This window comes from Indicator indicator, chromosome 16, assembly GCF_027791375.1.
Source record: "Indicator indicator isolate 239-I01 chromosome 16, UM_Iind_1.1, whole genome shotgun sequence".
NCBI lineage: Eukaryota > Metazoa > Chordata > Aves > Piciformes > Indicatoridae > Indicator > Indicator indicator.
In genome coordinates this window covers 14,958,824-14,983,386 of record NC_072025.1, presented here as the reverse complement: position 1 = coordinate 14,983,386, position 24,563 = coordinate 14,958,824, and the positions used below count along the sequence as shown (strand labels likewise).

Below are 24,563 nucleotides of genomic sequence, written 5' to 3'. Positions count from 1 at the left end.
CTTGTAAATGGTGGCACATTCATTGGCTTCTGGAGATGGATGGAAATGACTCCAACAACTCAAGATTTTTTTTTTTTTTATTAATGCCTTTGACCCACTGAGAGTGAGGGGATGGAAAGAATAAAAATGTGCATTAGGGTCAGCAGGGAATTACTCAAAAAAAGGGCAAGTTTCATTAAAAAAATCTGTATTGCAGGACTGCAGAACACCCTGCAGGGTAACAACCTGCAGGGATGTGGCTGTCAATGGCTCCATGTCCCAGTGGAGGCCAGGGACAAGTGGAGTCCCTCAGGGCTCAGTCCTGGGACCAGGCTTGTTCAACATCTTTGTCAGTGCCATAGACAGTGGCATTGAGTGCACCCTCAGCAAGTTTGCTGATGACACCAAGCTGTGTGGTGCAGCAGACACTCTGGAGGGAAGGGATCCATCCAGAGGGACCTGGACAGGCCTGAGAGCTGGGCACAAACCAACCTCATGAGGTTCAACAAGACCAAGGGCAAGGTCCTGCAGCTGGGTCAAGGCAATCCCAAGCACAAATCCAGGCTGGGCAGTGACTGGCTGGAGAGCAGCCCTGAGGAGAGGGACTTGGGGGTGCTGGGGGATCATCAGCTCACCATGAGCTGTCAGTGTGCACTTGCAGCCCAGAAAGCCAACCAGAGCCTGGGCTGCAGCAGGAGAAGTGTGGCCAGCAGGGCAAGGGAGGTGATTCTCCCTCTCTGCTCAGCTCTGCTGAGACCCCACCTGGAGTACTGCATCCAGTTCTGGAGCTCCTGTTACAGGAGGGATATGGACATGCTGGAAGGTGTCCAGAGAAGGGCCACCAGGATGAGCAGAGGGCTGGAGCTCCTCTCCTATGAGGACAGACTGAGAGAGTTGGGGCTGTTCAGTCTGGAGAAGAGAAGGCTCTGAGGTGACCTTATTGTGGCCTTTCAGTATCTGAAGGGGGCTACAAGAAAGCTGGGGAGGGACTTTTTAGGGTGTCAGGACTGGGGGCAATGGAATAAAGCTGGAAGTGGGGAGATTCAGGCTGGAGGTGAGGAAGAAGTTCTTCCCCATGAGAGTGGTGAGAGCCTGGAATGGGTTGTCCAGGGAGGTGGTTGAGGTCCCATCCCTGGAGGTGTTTGCAGCCAGGCTGGATGAGGCTCTGGCCTTGTGGTCCCTTCCAACCCTGACTGATTCTGATTCTATGCTGGCTGCCTCCACCTGCAAACACCACTGCAAAGCCCCCAGCACCATCACCATCCCCCCCAGAAGGAAGCACAGGGCAGAAGGGTTAGCATGGGACAATGGCTGGTGGCTTTTTGCAGCCTTTCCTCTCCTGCTTTGTCTCTCTTAAGTTGAAATCCTCTAGGGAAGGGCTCTTTTCCTCCCTGACTGGGAAACGTCTGCACCACCTGCAAAACCTCACTGCTGGAGGGGGTTGCTGAGCTGCAATCCCATCAGGGTCAGAAGCATCCCAGAATCGCCCCCTCCTCTCCAGTATCCCCCCTCCTCTCCAGTATCCCCCCTCCTCTCCAGTATCCCCCCTCCTCTCCAGTATCCCCCCTCCTCTCCAGTATCCCCCCCTCCTCTCCAGTATCCCCCCTCCTCTCCAGCATCCCCCCCTCCTCTCCAGCATCCCCCCCTCCTCTCCAGTATCCCCCCTCCTCTCCAGTATCCCCCCTCCTCTCCAGCATCCCCCCCTCCTCTCCAGCATCCCCCCCTCCTCTCCAGTATCCCCCCTCCTCTCCAGTATCCCCCCTCCTCTCCAGCATCCCCCCTCCTCTCCAGTGTCCCCCCCTCCTCTCCAGCATCCCCCCCTCCTCTCCAGTATCCCCCCTCCTCTCCAGTATCCCCCCTCCTCTCCAGCATCCCCCCCTCCTCTCCAGTATCTCCCCTCCTCTCCAGCATCCCCCCCTCCTCTCCAGTATCCCCCCCTCCTCTCCAGCATCCCCCCCTCCTCTCCAGTATCTCCCCTCCTCTCCAGCATCCCCCCCTCCTCTCCAGTATCCCCCCTCCTCTCCAGCATCCCCCCTCCTCACCAGCATCCCCCCCTCCTCTCCAGTATCCCCCCCTCCTCTCCAGTATCCCCCCTCCTCTCCAGTATCCCCCCTCCTCTCCAGTATCCCCCCTCCTCTCCAGCATCCCCCCCTCCTCTCCAGCATCCCCCCCTCCTCTCCAGTATCCCCCCTCCTCACCAGCATCCCCCCTCCTCTCCAGCATCCCCCCCTCCTCTCCAGTATCCCCCCTCCTCTCCAGCATCCCCCCCTCCTCTCCAGTATCCCCCCTCCTCTCCAGCATCCCCCCCTCCTCTCCAGTATCCCCCCTCCTCACCAGCATCCCCCCCTCCTCTCCAGCATCCCCCCCTCCTCTCCAGTATCCCCCCTCCTCTCCAGCATCCCCCCCTCCTCTCCAGCATCCCCCCCTCCTCTCCAGTATCCCCCCTCCTCTCCAGCATCCCCCCTCCTCTCCAGCATCCCCCCCCTCTCCAGTATCCCCCCTCCTCTCCAGCATCCCCCACTCCTCTCCAGTATCCCCCCTCCTCTCCAGCATCCCCCACTCCTCTCCAGCATCCCCCCCTCCTCTCCAGCATCCCCCCCTCCTCTCCAGTATCCCCCCCTCCTCTCCAGCATCCCCCCCTCCTCTCCAGTATCCCCCCCTCCTCTCCAGCATCCCCCCTCCTCTCCAGCATCCCCCCTCCTCTCCAGTATCCCCTCCTCCTCTCCAGTATCCCCCCCTCCTCTCCATCATCCCCCCCTCCTCTCCAGTATCCCCCCTCCTCTCCATCATCCCCCCCTCCTCTCCAGTATCCCCCCTCCTCTCCATCATCCCCCCCTCCTCTCCAGTATCCCCCCCTCCTCTCCAGTATCCCCCCTCCTCTCCAGTATCCCCCCCTCCTCACCAGCATCCCCCCCTCCTCTCCAGCATCCCTCCCTCCTCTCCAGCATCCCTCCCTCCTCTCCAGTATCCCCCCCTCCTCTCCATCATCCCCCCCTCCTCTCCAGCATCCCCCCCTCCAGTATCCCCCCTCCTCACCAGCATCCCCCCTCCTCTCCAGCATCCCCCCCCTCTCCAGTATCCCCCCTCCTCTCCAGCATCCCCCCCTCCTCTCCAGTATCCCCCCTCCTCTCCAGTATCCCCCTTCCTCTCCAGTATCCCCCTTCCTCTCCAGCATCCCCCCCTCCTCTCCAGTATCCCCCCTCCTCACCAGCATCCCCCCCTCCTCTCCAGTATCCCCTCTCCTCACCAGCATCCCCCCCTCCTCTCCAGCATCCCCCCCGTCCTCTCCAGCCCCTCCTCAGCTTCCAAAGCTTCCCCTGGCTCAGTCAGGAAATAGGATGTTTGTCCAAAGTGTCCCCTCTGAGGCCGGAAACCCCGGGGAGCAGCAGACTCTGCAAAGCAGCACGTGGAGGGAAGACCACAGAAGCCCTGAATCCCAGCAGGGTGGGGTTGGAAGGGACCTCTGGAGACCACCCAGTCCAACCCAGGGCACCCACAGCAGCTTGCCCAGCATCACAATGGCCAGGGGGGGTTTGGAAGCTCTCCAGAGAAGGAGACTCCACAACCTCTCTGGGCAGCCTGCTCCAGGGCTCCAGCACCCTCACACCAAAGAATTTTCTCCTCCTGTTCAGATGGAACCTCCTGGCTTCCAGTTTGTGCTCATTCCTCCTTGTCCTGTCCCTGGGCACCACTGACAAGAGTCTGGCCCCATCCTCTTGCCCCCCACCCTTTAGCTCTTGCTGAGCATTGCTCAGATCCCCTCTGGGGCTGCTCTTCTCCAGGCTCAACAGCCTCAGGGCTCTCAGCCTTTCCTCCTCACAGAGATGCTCCAGGCCCCTCAGCATCTTCAGAACCTCTCCAGTAGTTCCCTGTCTCTCTTGAACTGGGGAGCCCAGACCTGGACCCAGGACTCCAGATATGGCCTCCCTTGGGCAGAGCAGAAGGGTAGAAGCCTCCCTGGACCTGCTGGCCACCCTCTTCTTCATGCTTAACTAACGTAGGCAGCAAAACTGTTGCCTATTTGAAACTCTCCACAACTCCCTGAAAGGAGGGTGGCATGAGGTGGGGTTTGGTCTGTTCTCCCTACTATCAGATGATAGAATGAGAGGAAATGGCCTGAAATTGTGCCAGGGGAGGTTTAGTTTGGACATGAGGAAAAAAATTCTTTCCTTAAAGTGTGGTCAGGCATTGGAACAGGCTGCCCAGGGAGGAGGTGGTGGAGTCACCATCCCTGGAGGGGTTCAAGAAACCTGTGGACATACCATTTGTGACATGGTTTAATGGCCTTGGTGGCCTCAGGTTGATGGTTGGACTTGATGACTTCATAGCTCCTTTCCAACAAAACCAATTCCTCTCCTCTCCCTCTCCTCTCCCCTCCCCTCCCCTCCCTCTCCTCTCCCCTCCCTTCCCCTCCCCTCCCTTCCTCTCCCCTCTCCCTTCCCCTCCCCTCCCTTCCCCTCCCCTCCCATTCCCTCCCCTCCCCTCCCATTCCCTCCCCTCCCCTCCTCTCCCCTCCCCTTCCCTTCCCTCCCCTCCCCTCCCCTTCCCTCCCCTCCCCTTCCCTCCCCTCCCCTCCCCTTCCCTTCCCTTCCCTCCCTTTCCCTCCCCTCCCCTCTCCTCCCTTTCCCTCCCCTCCCCTCCCTTCCTCTCTCCTCCCCTCCCCTCCCTTCCCCTCCTCTCCCCTCCCCTCCCTTCCCCTCCCCTCTCCTCCCCTCCCCCTCCCCTCCCCTCCTACTCTCTCCCCTCCCCTCCCCTCCCCTCCTCTCCCCTCCCCTCCCCTCCTCTCCCTTCCCCTCCCCTCCCTCTCCTCTCCCCTCCCCTCCCTTCCCCTCCCCTCCTCTCCCCTCTGCTCCCCTCCCCTTCCCTTCCCCATTATCAAGCTGCCCCATCAGCTGCTTCTCCCCACTCCTCCCACACCCAGTCCAAGGGCTGATGCTCCCCACAGCCTGTGGGGCTGGGACCCCCAGGAAGCCCTCCCCTCCCCCAGCTTCCCAGCTCTCCCACGTGGCACAGGGAGTTATTTCTGGCACAGGAAAGCCTCCTCCAGCTGCCAAACTCAGAAATCTGCAGGAAAAGGATTGTCTGGGATCTGCCTGCTGCACAATGCTGGCTCTGGGCAGTCCTGGGCCCCCTTGCCAGGGATTCTCACAGCATTTCTGGGCTGTCTGCATCCCCCCAGGGCCTTGGGGTGATGTTTGAAGGAAATACTGACTGAGGTGAAAGGAAAGAAACTCTGGACTTCTCCAAGAAAACAGGCACTTGAGATTATTGCTTCCTCCCAGCATGGTGGGAGCTTCCTGGAGACTTGCCCAGAGCTTTGGGAAAGAATAAAACAGGGAGAGCAGGAAGGAACAAGAGAGATAGGAAAGTGTTGAGGGCCTGGAGGCAGCATCAGCCTCCTGTCTGGGGATTGTGGTGGGGAGGGAGAATCAACAGCACACACCTGAGGATCCATGTGAAGGGTGAGCCCACACCTCCTGGGTGCTTTGGTTGGTGCTTTGGTTGGAAGTGACTCATGAAACTCAATTTCTGGAGGCAGCAAATAGTGGGAGACTCATTTCTGCTCCCCCCACACGGCAGGAGAAGTTTCTGGAAGGGAGTCATAGTATCAGAGAATTGTTTTGGTTGGAAAAGACCTTTAAGATCACCGTGTCCAACTGTTCTGTAACTTTACCAAGGCTGGGGCTAAACCATGGCCCTCAGCACCACATCTCTGCAGCTCTGAAACAGCTCCAGGGATGGGGATTCAGCCCCATTCCAGGGTTTGATAACCCTTTCAAGTCAAGAAGTTTCTTCTAATGTCCAACCTAAACCTCCTCTGGTGCTGCATTGAGGGCATTTCCTCTTGTCCTATGACCAGGGACAAGAGATTAACATCTACCTGGCTCCAATCTCCTTTCAGGGTGTTGTAGAGAGTGATGAGGTCTGCCCTGAGCCTCCTGTTCTGCAGACTAAACACCCCCAGATCCCTCAGCTGCTCCTCCCCAGCCCTGTTCTCCAGACCCTTCACCAGCTTGGTTGCCTTTTTCTGGACCTGCTCCAGCCCCTCAATGGCCTTCTTGGAGTGAGTGGCCCAAAACTGAACCCAGGACTCAAGGTGTGCTGAGTCCAGGGGGACAATCCTGCCCTGGCTTTGCTGGCCACACTATTTCTGCTCCAAGCCAGGATGCTGGTGGCCTTCTTGGCCACCTGGGCATGCATTTACTCATAATATCCAAACTAAACTTCCCCTGGGGCAACTTCAGGTCGTTTTCCCTTGTCCTGTCCATTGTTCCTTGGGAGAAGAGACCAAGCTCCACCTGGGTCCAACCTCCTTGCAGGAAATTGTAGATCCATGGGATTTCTCCTGCATGGAAATACCCTGTGAGGGATCCGAAAGGTTTAGAGGGGGAATGATGAAGCAATTTTGCTGGAATTAAGCCCTTTTGGTAGAATTTGGGGATTATTTTTCCACTAGGTCCAAAGTAGAAGCAGAGGGATGGCAGAAATGAGAGCCAAATCCTGGGACAACAAAGCGAGTGGAGAGCTTAAAAAAAGAATCACTTCAAATTTTGTGCTTTAATAATTTAATTTAAAAATTCAATTACTTTGGGATAGGAACTCATCTGGTCAGACAAAGGAAGCTGTAAGATGGAGTGAAGCTGGTGAAAGCCACTCCTCAGGCTGTGGCTGGGGTGTTTTTCCTTGCCCTGCTAGGGTAGGTTTGGGAAAGATTCCCAGAGCTTTGTTGGATCTGAGTCTGCATTTTTCCAGAAACTATTCCAGGCAAAAAATGCCTCTCTGCTCATGTTTTGGGTCAGATCCTGAAGCATCTGTGTTCCTTTTTCCTTGCAGCCCAGGAATTGCTGACAGCATCATCTCCTCCAGTCCTGGTGCTGCTGTGCATCCTCCCAGTGTGGGATGGGAAGTGCACCTGGGGCTTGGGATACGCTGGGTGGATATGGGATCTGCTCACATCAGCCAAGTTTGGGTGGGAAGGAACTTTTCAAGGTCATCTAATCCAATCTCCCTGCAGTCAGCAGGGACATCTGCAACCAGAGCAGGTTGCTCAGAGCCCCAGACAGCCTGATCTGCAATGGTTCCAGGGATGGGGCATCTCCCAGCACTCTGGGTAACCTGGGCCAGGGTCTCACCACCTTCAGTGTCCCTTCTCAGACCCTTCTCTGCAGCCTGAATCTCTCTCTTTTCAATCATCACCAACTCATGGGGTGGGGGTCAGAGTATTCTCCCAAGGAACAGGTGATAGGATGAGAAGAAACAACTTCAAATTGCCCCAGGGGAGGTTTATGTTGGACCTGAGGAACAATTTCAGCCTGTCCCAGGCTGCCTAGATCAGTGGTGGAGTCCCCACCCCTGGAGGGGCTTCAGAGCTGTGGAGTAGTGGTGCTGAGGGACAGGGTTTCACAGTGACCTGGCAGTGCTGGGTTAAGAGTTGGACTTGGTGATCTTAGAGATCTCTTCCAACCAAACTGATCCTGTGATCCTATGGTTCTATGAGTCTAAAATAAGCTGAGACAGCTGAGCACACCACGCACCAGCTCCTGATGCTCCAGCCCTGCCTAAGTGCTCTTGTTCCGCCCCGATGCTCCTTCCACGTGGCCCAGACCAAGCCATTTCCAAGTCATCACATTAAAAGTCATAATTCATTTGTCATGTGCACATGAAGTGGCAGCACTGCTTCTTCCAGATGAGCACTTCATGCTCAAAAGGAGATCAGCTTAAATGCTGCAGCCGTGGACGACCTTTCAATGCCGCTGGTGAGTTGTGCCTTGCACCCAGGAGGCATCTCCTATCTTCTCAAGGGCATGGAACTGTTGCAGCAGGGTCATAGAATCATAGAATCAGTCAGGGCTGGAAGGGACCACAAGGAGCAGCCAGTTCCAACCCCCCTGCCATGGGCAGGGACACCTCACACTCGATCAGGCTGGCCAGAGCCTCATCCAGCCTGGCTGCAAACACCTCCAGGGATGGGGCCCCAACCACCTCCCTGCACAACCCATTCCAGGCTCTCACCACTCTCATGGGGAAGAACTTTTTCCTCACTTCCAGCCTGAACCTCCACACTTCCAGCTTTATTCCATTCCCCCCAGTCCTATCACTACCTGATACCACAAAGATGGTCAGAGGGCTGGAGCCCCTCCCCTATGGGGACAGGATGAGAGAGCTCCAGAGAGACCTCCTGGTGGCCTTCCAGACCCTGAAGTGGGTCTACAAGAAAGCTGGAGAGGGACTTTTTACCAAGGCTTGTGGTGATAGGACAAGGACCAATGGCTTTGAGCTGGAAGAGGGCGGATTTAGACTGGAGATGAGGAAGAAATTCTTTCCAGTGAGGGTGGTGAGACTCTGGAACAGGTTGCACATGGAAGGTTGTGGATGCCCCCTCCCTGGAGGTGTTCAAGGCCAGGCTGGATGAGGCCTTGAGCAACCTGGGCTAGTGGAAGGTGTCCCTGCCCATGGCAGGGGGATTGAAACTAGAAAATCTTTAAGGTCCCTTCCAACCCAACCCATTCTGTGATTCTATGTTTGTACATCTAGGCTGTCCCCACCCTGCCCTGCCTCCTTAGGCAGAATCCCTATTGCAGCACTGGTCTGCAACTGGAAATCCACTGGGGAACAGTTCATAGTGAGGCATGTTGCAACCTTATTGTCGTGCAGCAAGTGACAGGAGAAGAGGAAATGGCCTCAAGTTGTGCCAGGGCAGGTTCAGGTTGGAAATTAGGAAAAAATTCTTCCCAGAAAGGGTTCTCAGGCACTGGAACAGGCTGCCCAGGGAGGCAGAGGAGTCACCATCCCTCGAGGTGTTTATAAACTGTCTGGATGTGGTGCTGAGGGACGTAGGATCACAGGATCACAGGATGTTAGGGGTTGGAAGGGACCTCTGAAGATCATCGAGTCCAACCCTGCTGCCACAGCAGGACCAGAGAATCCAGCACAGGTCACACAGGAATGCATCCAGATGGGTCTTGAAAGTCTCCAGAGAAGGAGACTCCATAACCCCTCTGGGCAGCCTGCTCCAGTGCTCTGTGACCCTCACAGTGAAGAAGTTCCTCCTCATGTGGAGGTGGAACCTCCTGTGCTGTAGTTTAAGCAGTGCTACAGGCTGGGGACAGAGTGGCTGGAGAGCAGCCAGGCAGAAAGGGACCTGGGGGTGCTGGTTGATAGTAGGCTGCACATGAGCCAGCAGTGTGCCCAGGTGGCCAGGAGAGCCAATGGCATCCTGGCCTGCATCAGGAGCAGTGTGGCCAGCAGGTCAAGGGAGCTTATTCGTCACCTGTACTCAGCACTGGTCAGGCCACACCTTGAGTCCTGTGTCCAGTTCTGGGCTCCTCAATTCAAGAGAGATGTTGAGTTGCTTGAACATGTCCAGAGAAGGTTGATGAAGCTGGTGAGGGGTCTGGAACACAAACCCTATGAGGAGAGGCTGAGGGAGCTGGGGGTGTTCAGCCTGGAGAAGAGGAGGCTCAGGGGAGACCTCATTGCTGTCTACAACTACCTGAAGGGAGGTTGTAGCCAGGTGGGGGTTGGTCTCTTCTCCCAGGCAACCAGCAGCAGAAGGAGAGGACACAGTCTCAAGCTGTGCCAGGGGAGGTACAGGCTGGATGTTAGGAGGAAGTTCTTCACAGAGAGGGTGATTGCTCATTGGAATGGGCTGCCCAGGGAGGTGGTGGAGTCCCTATCACTGGAGATGTTCAAGAGAAGCCTGGATGAGGCACTTAGTGCCATTGATTGCTTAGGGCTGGGTGATCAGTTGGGCTGGGTGATCATTTGGACTGGGTGATCTTGGAGGTCTCTTCCAACCTGGTTGATTCTATGATTCTATGATTATATCCACTGCCCCTTGTCCTACCACAGGGTGCAACTGAGCAGAGCCTGTCCCCTCCCTCAGATATCGATAGACATTGATCAGATCCCTTCTCAGCCTTCTCTTCTCCAGACATGGTTCAGTGGTAGGGGCCCAGCAGTAGGGCTGGCGAGCAGCTGGATTCAGTAGTCTCCAAGCTCTCCTCCAAGCCCAGCAGCCTCCCCCCGGCACCCCGGTCCCCGTTCCGCGACTGGGGCCCCCTCACGCGGTGGTGTCTGCCCACAGATGTCATGGCGCCCGCAGTACCGCAGCTCCAAGTTCCGGAACGTCTACGGGAAGGTGGCCAGCCGGGAGCACTGCTTCGACGGCATCCCCATCACCAAGAACGTCCACGACAACCACTTCTGCGCCGTCAACGCGCGCTTCCTCGCCATCGTCACCGAGAGCGCCGGCGGCGGCTCCTTCCTCGTCATCCCCATCCAGCAGGTAAGAGCCTGCGGCACTCCAGGCTGGGTGCCCCCTGGACTGAGCCCCAGCTCAGTCTGGAAAGCAAATGAGAGCTGTATTCACAAGCAGATCTACAATCCATGGTGAGATGCAGTGGTGTGTCAGTGTGAGCTGAAATTCCCCCCCCCACACCAACAATAACCAGGCTAGCTCAGTCTGGAAAGCAACTGAGAGCTGTATTCACAAACAGATCTACAATCCATGATGAGATGCAGTGGTGTGTCAGTGTGAACTGAAATTCCCCCACACACCAACAATAACCAGGCTAGCTCAGTCTGGAAAGCAACTGAGAGCTGTATTCACAAGCAGATCTACAATCCATGGTGAGATGCAGCGGTGTGTCAGTGTGAGCTGAAATTCCCCACACACACACTGACCATAACCAGGCTAGCTCAGTCTGGAAAGCAACTGAGAGCTGTATTCACAAACAGATCTACAATCCATGGTGAGATGCAGTGGTGTGTCAGTGTGAACTGAAATTCCCCACACACACACTGACCACAACCAGGCTAGCTCAGTCTGGAAAGCAAATGAGAGCTGTATTCACAAGCAGAACTACAATCCATGGTGAGATGCAGTGGTGTGTCAGTGTGAGCTGAAATTCCCCACACACACACTGACCATAACCAGGCTAGCTCAGTCTGGAAAGCAAATGAGAGCTGTATTCACAAGCAGAACTACAATCCATGGTGAGATGCAGTGAATGTGTACAAATAGACACAATTCACAACATTTGCAAATAGATACAATCAACAGAAAAGCACAACCAAGCTCCCTTTGCTTCCCCTGAGGGAACCTCCCAAGGGGGCTCTCTCCCAGGGGCCTCCTCCCCCCAGACTCCCCTGGCAGAAAGCAGAGTTAGTTAAAAGCAAAGAGGCTGTTAACTTAGCTCACCAAGGTCAGTGTGTTGTCTTCAGCCAGAAGAGAAGAAGCAGCAGCAGCCAGACAGCCCAGCAAGGAAGCAAACTCCCCACTCCCACTGTCCCTACTTTGTTTTGAGTAGTGGTTCTTAAACATTTCTTTCTATCCAATGGACGTGTTTAGAAAAATCATTATTTTGCCCTCCTATACCCAATAGTGACTTATTTACACTCTTTCGGTTTCTCTGCTTGAACTTTGAGAAGAAAAAGCAAAAAGACAATTTCAAACCATCACACACAACATAGCAGAGGTTGGAAGGGACCTCAAGAGGCTGGGGCTAAAGCGTGGCCCTCAGCACCACTTCTTTGCAGCTTTGAAACACCTCCAGGGGTGGGGATTCCACCACTTCCCTGGGCAGCCTGTTCCAGGCTTTCAGAACCCTTTCAGTGAAGGAATTTCTTCTAATGTCCAACATAAACCTGCCCTGGTGCAACTTGAAGCTGTTTCCTCTCATTCCACCACAGTCTCACAGTATAGCAGAGGGTGAAAGGGACCTCAAGAGATCATCAGGTCCAACCCCCCTGCCAGAGCAGGATCACTCAGGGTAGTCTGCACAGGAATGCATCCAGGTGGGGTTTGAAAGTCTCCAGAGATGGAAACTCCACAACCCCCCTGGGCAGCCTGTTCCAGGGCTCTGTCACCCTCACTTTAAAGAAGTTTCTCCTCATGTTGAGCTGAAATCTTCTGTGTTCAAGTTTGAATCCATTGTTCGTTGTCCTATCACTGTGAACCACTGAAATGTGTCCTGAGTGTCCAACCTCAGCGGATTTCTACCCAGAAATCCATCTGCAAAGTCCTTCTCTTCCTCTTTCTTCCCTCTCTGCTCACATGGGAGATGCTCTCTATTGAGTAACAGTGGGGGAGTATCTCAAGGCATCTTAGGCCTGTCTGGACCTAATGCCAGGAGGAGAAGCAGGGGTGGGGGCAGTCTCAGACCTGGCCAGCCTCAGACTAGCCTAGCAGGGGGAGGGGGGGGAGGGAAGAAAGAGCCCTGGGGGTTTTGGGTAGACTCTCAGGTAGGGAGAAGGGAAGAGTTGGGAGGCCTTTGGGTATTGTAGAAGGGACTCTACTCTTTGGGATATCTTTGCCACTATGCTTTGTAGTTTCTGTAAAGCACTAATTGCTTTTCCACTTAAACTTTCCATCACTCTCCAGTCCATTTGCGTGAGTGTCATTCTTTTGCTCCTCTGAGGGTAATGTCTGGCCTCAAACCAGGACAGAGCTCAGCACCCACAGGAGCTGACCCCAGCCTGGTCCCTGAGCATGGGGATGCAGGCTCTGTCTTCCCTGCTGGAATGGTGTGGGTTGAGGCTGGTGGTAGTTTTAGGCAGTTCCTAGGAAAATTTCCCACAGGTCATAGGATGTTAGAGGTTGGAAGGGACCTTTGAAGATCATTGAGTCCATCTTGAACAGCATCCTTACAATTAAGCTGAGGCAGTGTGGTCTGGATGATCAGGTAGTGAGGTGGACTGTGAGTTGGTTGAAGGAAAGAAGTCAAAGAGTTGTGGTCAATGGGACAGAGTCTAGGTGGAGGCCTGAGTCCAGTGGAGTCCCTCAGGGGTCAGTAGTGGGACCAGTACTGTTCAATATATTTGTTGATGACCTGGATGAGGGCACAGAGAGCACTGTCAGCAGGTGACAGAATGTAAATGAATCACTCTTGGGTGCAAGAGAAGAAGAATGAGAAGGTCTAAGAGCACTGTCAGCAAGTGACAGAATGTAAATGAATCACTCTTGGGTGCAAGAGAAGAATGAGAAGGTCTAAATAATCCCTTTGGGCTGGCTACTAACAAAGTCAGTTTGTAGAAAACTAACTCCCTCTCTTTTTGGCTTCCCCCACTCTGGCAGAGACTAACTTCTGGCTTCTCCTGGCTTTGCTGACCTTGGCTGTGTTCTTTGTTGTGGTTAAGTACTAACAACCACCTCATTGCTCTCTACAAGTACCTGAAAGGAGGTTGTGGACAGGCTGGTGTTGGTCTCTTCTCCCAGATAAGTAGTGATAGAACAAGAGGCAATGGCCTCAAGCTGCAACTGGGTAGGCTTAGACTGGACATTAGGAAGAAGTTTTTCCCAGCAACAGTGGTCAGGCACTGGAATGTGCTGCCCAGGGAGGTCACCAACCCTGGATGTGTTTCAAGGAGGTTTGGATGTGGTGCTTGGGAATGTGGTTTAGGGGTGAGCCTTGTAGAGTAGGGTCATGGGTTGGACTTGGTGATCCTGAGGGTCTCTTCCAACCTGCATGTTTCTGTGATTCTCTGCTCTTTCTCTTGTCCTGTGTACAGGGGGAGAGGAGGGAGCAGGGAGGGGGAAGCTGTTGGTAACCCCCTGGCTTGTCCAGGGGTTTTCTTGTGCTATTTATAAAATGTAAACACCTGTAAATGTTGTATATTTTGTACATGTTGGCTGCATTTCATATTTAGATTGCAGTTGTGCTTGCAAACAGAGCTTCATTTGCTTCCACCTGAGCTGGTCTGGCAATTTTATCTTGCTGGGGGGAGGTAATTTCAACCCACCATAAAGCTTCTGCTGCCCTTTCCTGGGGTTTTCTGGTGTGGGGAAGGGAGGACTTGTAGATGCCTTAGTGAAGGCTTGAGGAAGTAAATGGGATCCTGGTTGAAAGCTTCTCTTTGCTCCAGTGTTTTTGGCATCTTCCATGAAGCATGTGCCAGCAGGGCACATCTCAGCTCAAGGAGAGACATGGACCTGTTGGAGCAGGTCCAGAGGAGGCCACAACAATGATCAAGGGGGTGGAATCTCCCATCTGTGATGACAGGTGGATAGAGTTGAGCTTGTTCAGCCTGGAGAAGAGAAAGCTCCAGGGCGACCTTACCCCACTTAAGGGGTGGCTGCAAAGAAGGTGGTGACTCCTTTTTGGCAAGGAGTCCCATGGAAAAGATGAGGGGTGGTGGGTTCATTGGGGAGATTCCTAGTGGACACAAGAGTAAATTGTTCCCAAGGACAATCAGCCATTGGAATAATCTCCCCAGGGAAGGGATGAGAGTTCCCAGTGTTGGACAGTTTGAAGGTTGAGCTGGACAGGAGCTAGGCTAGCCTGTCTAGACAGGGCTTTTGCCAAGAAAAGTTGGACCAGGTGATCCTTGTTATCCATCCCAACCTGGTATTCCATGATTCCATGTTTCTGTGACCTCTGCACTACCACTCCTGTTTGCAGCAAGATGATCCTTGTGCTCCCTCCCACCCTGACATTCCATGATTCTATGACCTCTGCATTACCACCCCTCTTTGCAGCACAGATCCTTTCTCCCCACCACACTGTGCTTTTCCTTCCCCAGCTCAGATGTTCTCCAGCTCTTTGCACGAGTGCCCACATGAATCCTCCCATCTCCTGCTCATGCAACTTTAAAAGCCCTCAAATTCAGCTGATGCTTCAGAAGCTGCCCCCTGAGACCAGGCTTGCTGAGCAGCCATGGCTCCTGGCCCAGCTCTCAGCAGATGCAGAGCTGCAGCTCACTGGAGGCAAAACTGGGCAGCAATGACCTTGAGCATGAAACAAACATCTCCTTTGCTTTGCTTTCCTCCTGAAACCTGAGAGCAGGAACGCTGTGGTGAGGTACCACAAGTACTCTGAAGCTGCTGCTCTCTTGTAACTGCTTCAGTGTGTGGACCAGCAACTCCAAGCTGGGACCAGCAACTCCAAGCTGGGACCAGCATCCCACCCCAGGGCATCCTGCTCTCACCCCACAGCTCTTGGGCAGCAGGGAAGGACTTGTTTCACATGTCCAACCTAAACCTCCCCTGGTTCAACTTGAAGCCATTTCCTCTTGTCCTATCACTTGCTGCCCCATGCCCCTCATTTTTAGGAGCATTTTTGACACTGGAGGAGCTGCCCTTGATTGTTTTGAGGATGAACTTACCCCATATAGCTTGAAGACACACCACCTACCAATCATAGGATCATTTAAGGTGGAAAAGACCTTTGTGATCATTGAGTCCAACCAGCACCACCAAGTCCACAGGAAACCCTGTCCCTCAGCACCACATCTACACAGCTTTTGTGGATCTCCAGCAGATGGAGAGAGGTGACTCTGCCACTCTGCTCTGGTGAGACTGTACCTGGACTACTGCATCCAGCTCTGGAGCCCTCAATACAGGAAGGACTTGGACTGATGGACTGGGTCCAGAGGAGGCCATGAAAACGATCAGGGGACTGGAGCAGCTCTGCTACAAGGACAGGCTAAGGGAGCTGGGGGTGTCCAGCCTGGAGAAGAGAAGGCTCTGGGGAGACCTAAAAGCAACATTGCAGTACCTGAAAGGAGCTGACAAGAAGGCTGCAGAGAGACTGTTTGCAAAGGCCTGCAGTGACAGGATGAGAGGCAAGGGTTTGAAAGTAGAGAAGAGCAGATTTAGACCAGATGTTAGGAACAAGTTCTTTACCATGAGGATGGTTGAGCACGGGAACAGGTTGCCCAGAGAGGTGATTGAGGCCCCATCCCTGGATGTATTCAAGGTGAGGCTTGACAAGGCTCTGGGCAACCTGGTCTAGTGGAAGATATCCCTGCTTGCTGCAGGTGGGTTGGACTGGATGACCTTGAGATGTCCCTTCCAAGCTGGGTGAGTCTATGATTCTATGATGATTCAACCACTTCCTTGAGCAGCCTGCTCCAGGGTTTGACCAAGCTTTCAGAAACCACATATGAAGACTCCACATATGAAGACACCACCTATGAAGACACCACTTATGAAGATACCACCTATGAAGATACCACATTTGAAGACACCACATATGAAGACACCACATATGAAGACACCACATATGGGGACTCCACATATGAAGATACAACATATGAAGACACCACATATGAAGACACCACATATGAAGACTCCACATATGAAGACACCACCTATGAAGACACCACCTATGAGGACACCACATATGAGGACACCACATATGAAGATACCACCTATGAAGACTCCACCTATGAAGACAGCACATATGAAGATACCACATATGAAGACACCACATATGAGGACACCACCTATGAAGGCACCACCTATGAGGACACCACATATGAAGACACCACATATGAGGACACCACCTATGAAGGCACCACCTATGAGGACACCACATATGAAGACACCACATATGAAGACACCACCTATGAAGACACCACCTATGAAGATACCACCTATGAAGATACCACCTATGAAGACACTACCTATGAGGACACCACCTATGAAGACACCCCGTATGAAGACACCCCAGTCTCGAGTTGTGCTGGGGGAGGTCTAGGCTGGATGTTAGGAGGAAGTTCTTCATGGAGAGAGTGATTGCACATTGGCATGGGCTGCCCAGGGAGGTGGTGGAGTCCCCATCACTGGAGACGTTCAAGAGGAGACTGGATGAGGCACTCAGTGCCATGGTCTGGTTGATTGCTTAGGGCTGGGTGATCGGTTGGACTGGGTGATCTTGGAGGTCTCTTCCAACCTGGTTGATGGTTCTGTGATTCTATGAACACAGCACACACGAGGACTCCCCATGTATGAAGACACACCACATGCATGGAGAGAAGTTGGTTGCCTCTCAGTCTGCTGGACAGCAAAGTCACCATGTCAAACCCTTTGGGAATTCCAACCAAGAGGGGACACTAGGCTGTTTGGGATGGAGGAGGGCTCTGGTGTTCCTTGTAGCTGTTTACCCATCTCATGTGGATCTGTGGAGCAGAATCAGCTACAGATGGAGGAAATTCTAATCAGTGCTTTAATTGCAGCTCACAGCTTGGCTCTTATTAGTATTCGTAAAACCAGGAGCTGTGTCTGAGCACTTGGAAGGCTCCAGCCCCACCTTTGCCTCTCTCCCAAGCTGGGAGGGTGCCCATCCATGCTCCACTTGCTCCTCACCCTGAATTCTGAGCTTTTAACCCAATATTGCCAGGGAATTCTCCTTTTTATTTATTTATTTTTCAATCTGCCTAGTCCTAGCTGCCAAGCAGAGGGAGCAGGATGCTGTTTCCAACCTTTTCCAAAGAGATCATCAGGCAAGATGCACCCAGGAAATCCCTGTTGAAGCAGACCTTGGCTCCCCATGTCAAGTGGCTGCACACCCCTTTGTACAACCTCATAATTTCATTATTATGATTATTTTATTATTTTTTTAAATAGGGGTTGATTAGCTCATTAAGGACAAACTCATTTTCTCTTAGAGATCAGCAGCCTTCTAATTAATTGGCATCCATATTTAGCTGAACATAATTAAGGTAACCTAGATACTGCAGATCTGATCAGCATTTGATTTGCTGCCAACCTTTATTTCATTTTTCCTTTTTCCCCTTTTCTTCCCCCCCACTTTTTTCCCCCTTTCCCTCTCAGTTCCACTCAGAGACTTTCACCCCAGCCCCCTCTCCTTCATGCTCTGACTGATGATGTGTTTGCATCCAGCCAGCCATATGTTCCTCTGCCTGCACAGCAGAAATGCTGCTTCCTCCTGTCTTCATCTCATGATGGAATCATCATCATTGTCATCATCATCATCGTCATCATCATTGTCATTATCATTATCATCATTGTCATGGAATGGTTTGGGTTGGAAGGGAGCTTCAAGATCATCTAGTTCCAACCCCCTGCCATGGGCAGAGACACTTCCCACCAGCCCAGGTTGCTCAAGGGCTCATCCAACCTGGCCTTGAACACCTCCAGGGAGGGAGCATCCACAACCTCCCTGGGCAACCTGTTCCAATGTCTCACCACCCTTACTCTTAGGAATTTCTTTCTCCAGTCTAAATCTGCCCTCCTCAAGCTTCCATCCATCCCCCCTCATCCTATCACTACAAGCCCTTGTGAAAGGTCCCTCCACAGATCTCCTGTAGCTCCCTTCAGGTACTGGAAGGCCACCATAAGGTCTCCCCAGAGCCTTCTTTTTTCCAGGCTGCTCAGCCTCAGCTCCCTCAGCCTCAGCTCCCTCAGCCTGTCCCCATAGGAGAGGTTGCTCCAGCCCTCCGATCATCTTCCTGGCCTCCTCTGAACCCACTCCAATGATGTGAAGTCCTTGTGCTGGGGGCACCAAAACTGGGAGGGGAAGTCAACCACTCTGCAAGGCTCTGTAGGTTGGGAAGATGGAGAATGGCTGCATGCTGTTCCTCCATCCTCCCCTGGTGATGGTGATGGTTCTTGCTGGGGTGATGAAGGGCTCCCTTTAGGGAAGCCTGTGCAGGAGGAGGGTGGCTGGCATGGCTTGCACTGCAACCAGAGGGATGTTGTTTCTCCAGGAGATGGAGAAACAGCTGGACAATGTTATCTGCCTGGAGGAAGCCCTGGGCAGGAAAGGAGAGTCTCTGTTTACATGTAGGAAGCTGAAGTCCAAAGTTCTTTCTTGTTGTGGCTGTGATTGTCTGTGTGTGAACTGCTCAAGCTGCTGTGGCCATGGTGTGGGGCTGAGATGGGGCAGGTCCCTCACCCCACTGGGGGCAACTCTGCCTTGCTCTGGGTGATGGATGGGGTGCACCCTGCTGTGTAGAGCATCAGGGAGGTCTTGGGGAGCTTGCAGGTGACCCCATGGGACACTGATATCCCTGTCTGCTGCTATGGGGGTCTGAACAAACCTGCCTGGAGCAGAGGCAGCCCATGGAGGTGTCAGACCCATTGCTAATCCCCATGGAGAAGTGGGTCCAGCTCTGGACTCCTCAGCACAGGTGGGGCATGGACCTGTTGGAGCATGACCAGAGGAGTCACAGCAATGCTGGGAGGGCTGGAAGCCCTCTGCTGTGAGGACAAGCTGGGAGTTGGGGAGAAGAAAAGACTCCAAGGAGACCTTCTGGTGGCCTTTCAGTGCTTAAAGAGGCTGAGAAGAAAGATGAGGAGGCCTTTTTCATTGGTGACAGGACCAGAGGTGATGGTTTGAACTAAAAGAGGGAGATTCAGACTGGAGAGATGGGAGGAATGTTTGACCCTGAGGGTGGTGAGAGCCTGGCCCAGGCTGCCCAGAGAGGTGAGAGATGCCCCATACTGGGAACCATTGCAGGTCAGGTTGTCTGGGGGTCTGAGCAACCTGCTCTGGTTGCAGATGTCCCTGCTGACTGCAGAGGGGTTGGACTGGATGACCTGGAAAGGTCCCTTCCCACCCAAAGCAGTCTGTGACTCCATGAGATCCCAAACCCCCTTGGCAGCCCTGGGGAGATGAGGACAGGGACGGCAGCTGGGCAAAGCCTGAGTGGTGCTGCAAGGACCCAGGGGCAGGTGTGGCCTGTCCCTTTGTCACCCAGCACAAAGGGCTGTGACAGAGCAGCAGGGCCTGTGTGAGGAGCACTGCCACCATCCCCTGTCTGTGGCAGTAACCCCTGTGGATGTCCCAATGCCAGGATGGCAGCTGGCAGGCGGGAGGAGTGGGCTGCCTGCCCCTGGCTCTAGGATGCTTTGTCTTGGCTCAAGGTCCTGGTGGCATCTGCTATACTTTTGTGCTCATGGCATAACCCAAGAGACCTCCTGTGCTTGCCTCTTCTCTGTGGGGACACCTCCTGGTCAAGCCTGAGCTGAGAATGGGCAAAGCTCCTCGCAGGGATGATTTCCTTCTCAGAGCTGCTGTGCTTCAAAGCATGGAAGAGGTTTTCTGCAGGGGAACAAAAAAATCTGTGCTCCTTTCTTTTTCCTCTCTCTTTCTCCGTGCTCTGAACCAATTTTCACGTCCTTGGAGCTGTTCTGCCTTGGAACTCAGGACACAGGAGACTCTTTTGGGTTGTGTGATCTTTTCCTCTCTCTGATTTTAGTCTGCAGGAAATGTTTTCTTTAACCTAGAGCTGGCCAGAAAACAAAAAGACCTGAAGCATACAAACAAAAAGCTGATGGTTCAGCATGACTGTTCCATGCTGAAGCAGGATCTCATCTCCCTTGCATTTATCAAGGAGATGACAAGAGAGAAGCTGTGGGAAGCCCAGAGCTGGGATCTGGCTGACTTTAAGTACCTGGACCAAAAAGTGGCAGTGTATAATTTTAATGCTGGCCTGAGAGGTGGTGGTGGGTCAGAGGAGGGAATGAGCTTGGAGAAGGTGGGTCCTTGGGCCAACAGGAGAAATTTTTACCCCATTAATTCAATATTTTTATTAATCAATTAATTAATAATTAATTCAATAAATCCAAGTGCTGGGGGCAGAGTGGTCACACCAACCCCATGAATGCTCCAAGCTGGGGGCTGAGTGACTGGAAACTGCCCAGCAGAGAAAGACTTGGGGGTGTTGGTCAGCAGCTGGCAGAAGATGAGCCAGAGGTGTGCCCAGGTGGCCAAGAAGGTCACCAGCATCCTGGCCTGCATCCAAAATGTGTAGCCAGCAGGAGCAGGGCAGGGGTTGTCCCCCTGGACTCTGGGCACTGGTGAGGCCACACCTTGACTACTGGGTTCAGCTTTGGACCCCTCACTCCAAGAAGGACATTGAGGAGCTGGAGAGGCTCTAGGGAAGGGCAATGAAGCTGGTGAAGGGTCTGGAGAACATGGCTGGTGAGGAGCAGCTGAGGGAACTGGGGGTGTTCAGCCTGGAGACAAGGAGGCTGAGGGGAGACCTTCTGGCTCTCTATAAGTCCCTGAAAGGAGGTTGGAGTCTGGTTGTTCTCTTCTCCCGAGGAACAAATGCTATGGCAGGAGGAAATAGCCTGAATTTGCACCAGAGGAGGCTTAGGTTGGATATTAGAAGAAATTCCTTCACTGAAAGGGTTCTGAAAGCCTGGACCAGGCTGCCTGGGGAGGTGGCTGAATCCCCATCCCTGGAGGTGTTTCAAAGCTGCAAAGAAGTGGTGCTGAGGGCCACGCTTTAGCCCCAGCCTGGGAAGAGTTAAAGAATGCTTGAGCTCGATGATCTTAAAGGACTTTGAACTCGATAATCTTAAAGGACGTTTCCAATCCAGACGATTCCACGAGTGCAGAGCTGCTGCCTGCAGCAGAGCCCGGGGAAGCCGGAGCTGGGCTTTGCCCCCTCTGCCGGTTAAAACACAGCGAAAAACGTGTGGTGGCTGTGGGAGAAGGGCTTTTTGTGACCGAGAAACAGGGATTTATTTTTAGTGTCCCTAATCCAATTTGCCAGGGATATTAGACGGGCTTTTGTCTTTTTAATTAACCAGCCTGAGCCTTGGCTACTGCTTCTGTGGAGCAGAGGAAAGACTTCTCCCAGTAAAGCTCTGGGGGTTTGATCTGTGCAAATTGCTTGTCAGTGGATGCTGTGGGCATAGCTTCATGGGGTGTGGGACCACAGGGCTCTCTGGGTCCAGCATGGAGGAAAGGCTGAGAGCCCTGGGGGTGCTGAGCCTGGAGAAGAGCAGCCCCAGAGGGGATCTGCTCAGTGCTCAGCAAGAGATAAAGTTTGGGGGGAAACAGGATGGAACCAGACTCTTCTCAGTGGTGCCCAGGGACAGGATAAGGGGCAAAAGGCACAAACTGGAAGCCAGGAGGTTCCATCTGAACAGGAGGAGAAACTTCTTTGGTGTGAGGGTGCTGGAGCCCTGGAGCAGGCTGCCCAGAGAGGTTGTGGAGTCTCCTTCTCTGGAGAGCATCCAAACCCACCTGGGCATTGTGATGCTGGGCAAGCTGCTGTGCATGCCCTGGGTTGGACTGGGTGATCTCCAGAGGTCCCTTCCAACCCCACCCTGCTGGGATTCTGGGTTTCCATAGGGAATTATTTGTGCAGCTGCACAACTGGCTGATGTAACAAAGGCTGTCTCTTGCTGCAACACCTCCACTCCCTGGTGAGCCTTCAATTCAAGCTCTCATCCTTCTTTCCTTCTGTAGCTCCTGCTGCAGATAGGATGCTCACCTGTGCCTGGAGCCTTCCTCCTTTTGCCTCCTCCTCCCTTAGGCTGGTTCCTGTGGAGATGTGCAGGGTCCTTGAGCAGACAAGTGGCCAGCGTCTCGTAGAACCGTAGAATGGCTTGGGTTGGAAGGGACCTTAAAGATCATGCCAAGGGGCTTTCTGGGTCCCTGTCAGGGATTTATCCAATTTCTCTCTTGCTTGTTCTGGTTCTGCTTGACTTGGTTCCTAATGAAGACCAGTTAACCTGCAGTGACCTTCCCTTGTACTGCAAACAGCTGGAGATCTGCCCCTGGTCAGGGAGATGTGTGTAATTTCCTCCTTGTTGGCTCTTGAGTAGGAGAGCCCTTCTTTGAAGACAGCAGTAAATGTGTTTACTCTTAATCTCAGCCACTGGAGACTTGTGTGTACTCAAGGATTTCCTGGGAAACCCTCTAAATCCTCTGTGGCTCCAGCAGTGCTTCCCTGTTCCCCCTCTAAATGCTAATAGAGCATCAAGGAGCATCTGGGGGATGCTGCTGGGTGGGGATGGGTGGTATGCCTGGTTCCTAGGGCTGCTGGTGGCTCCTCCTTCCTCAGGAGGTGTTTGTCACCCAGGGGCAAGGCTGGGATTGGTGCTGAGTGGATGATGCTTCATTTCTGTAAAATCTTCCTGGTGTGATCGCTCCATCCCTGGAACTGTTTGAAGTCCAGAACCATTCCAGTTCAGGCTGTTCTGGCCTCTGAGCAACCTGCTCTAGCTGAAGATTGTTTGGGTTGTCAAAGGCTTCTGAGTCCAACCACCAACCCAACACCACCATGCCCTCTAAACCATGCCCCGTGGTGCCATGTCCACAGGTTTCTTGAGCATCTCCAGGGATGGTGACTCCACCACCTCCCTGGGCAGCCTCTTCCAGTGCCTGACCACTCTTCCAATAAAGGATTTTTTTCCTAATATCCAACCTAAACCTCACCTGGATAATCATTAAATGTCCCTTCCCACCTCAAGCAGTCTGTGACTCCACGACTGGCTTAAGAGCAGTGCTGAATAAGGATTTTCACTGCACTTATTAGACCTTCCCAGCAAACGTGAAGGGCTGGGAATGCTCTGGGATTGTACGTCCAGGGAACCTGATAAAAAGCAGGGTTTGTGAAATATTTATTGCAATGCTTTCTCTGAGCTTCCTGCTGGTTGGCTGTAGAGCAGATGTGGAGCCCTGCTGCCAGGAGCCTGAAGCTTCTGCTGCAGAGAGGTTCTGAACAGAGACACAATCTGGTGACGGCCGAGAGGTGCACTGAGGTGAACTCTGACAGCCCAGCTCAGAGCAATGCTGTGATGACTTAGAGTGCTTAAAAGTGGTGCTTCTAAGAATAAAAAGGCTTTGCTCCTGCCAGGGATGATGCTGCTGTTCTTTCTGGGGCAGTCCAACCTCTAGCAGCTATGTGAATATCCCTCCTGGGCTCTACAGACTGCTGGTGTCTCCCTCCCTTGCTGCTGGTCCAACCATTCCCAGGAGAAGACATCCAGCAACAAAATAACTCAATTAAACCAGCTTTAAAAATTCAATGTCTTTTTTTTTTTTTTTTTGTCCTGGACACAATGCAAATGGCACTTTGGAACATGGGTTAATGGCTGTGGTGTTCTTAGGTTATGGGTTGGACTCGATGATCTTAGAGGTCTTCTCCAGATGAACCAATTCTATAACTAACTTTCTCCTGCTCCCTCCAGCTTTGAGGGGCTGAGCTTACCGGAGGATTTGCTCCTTCCAGCCACTGCTGTGGAAAAGCTTGGAGCTGTGGAGCTTGGAGAGCCACGTCACAGCCTGCTCTTGCTGATGGGATGGTATCTGGGTCACCAAGCTGCCCTTAGCCAGAGGTCAGAGATCCAGTGATTAGGATTCACCGTGGCTTAATGCATGGCTGCTGGCAAGGTGCCTCTAAAAGTGACTAAATGGGAAGCTCTGGGGATGAATTCCTGATTTTTCAAATTTAGTGCCTTTTTGATTGCCTTTTTGGGGCTCCTTCTCCTCTTTCAGGTGTCCTGGGCATGGGCACAACCCACCACTGCTCTTGCACAAGGGCACCATGATAGCTCCTACCTAATTTTAACCAAAACTCTTCATTTCTTGTGCAGAAACTGTCCTTGGTAACTATCAAGCCCTAGGCCAGGCTGCCCAGGGCAGTGGTGGAGTCCCCACCCCTAGAGGGGTTTCATAGCTGTGGAGATGTGGTGCTGAGGGACAGGATTTAGTGGTGACCAAGGCAGTGGTGGAGTCCCCATCCCTGGAGGAGTTCCAAAGCCATGAAGATGTGGTGCTGAGGGACAGGATTTAGTGGTGCCCAGGGCAGTGGTGGAGTCCCCATCCTTGGAGGGGCTTCAAAACTATGAAAATGTGATGCTGAGGGACATTATTTAGTGGTGCCCAGGGCAGTGGTGGAGTCCCCATCCTTGGAGGGGCTTCAAAACTATGAAAATGTGATGCTGAGGGACATGATTTAGTGGTGCCCAGGGCAGTGGTGGAGTCCCCATCCTTGGAGGGGTTTCAAAGCCATGAAGATGTGGTGCTGAGGGACATGATTTAGTGGAGACCCAGCAGTGCTAGTTTAATGGTTGGGCTCAACAGTCTTAAAGC

The 24,563-nt window shown here is 53.2% G+C and overlaps 1 protein-coding gene across 2 annotated transcripts in view; it reads left to right on the top strand.

The window, feature by feature from the left end:
* The first annotated feature begins 350 nt into the window (after positions 1 to 350).
* CORO2B (coronin 2B) overlaps positions 351 to 24,563 on the top strand; it is a 38,936-nt gene continuing 14,723 nt past the window's right edge. The window contains exons 1-2 of one of the 2 annotated variants that reach the window (XM_054387790.1): positions 351 to 392; positions 10,067 to 10,267. In XM_054387790.1, coding sequence (XP_054243765.1) covers positions 378 to 392; positions 10,067 to 10,267 — 216 coding nt within the window. In that variant the 5' untranslated portion in view covers positions 351 to 377. Of the gene's footprint in view, positions 393 to 9,887; positions 9,927 to 10,066; positions 10,268 to 24,563 lie in introns of those variants that run through there. The other variant, XM_054387791.1, reaches the window with a different exon arrangement.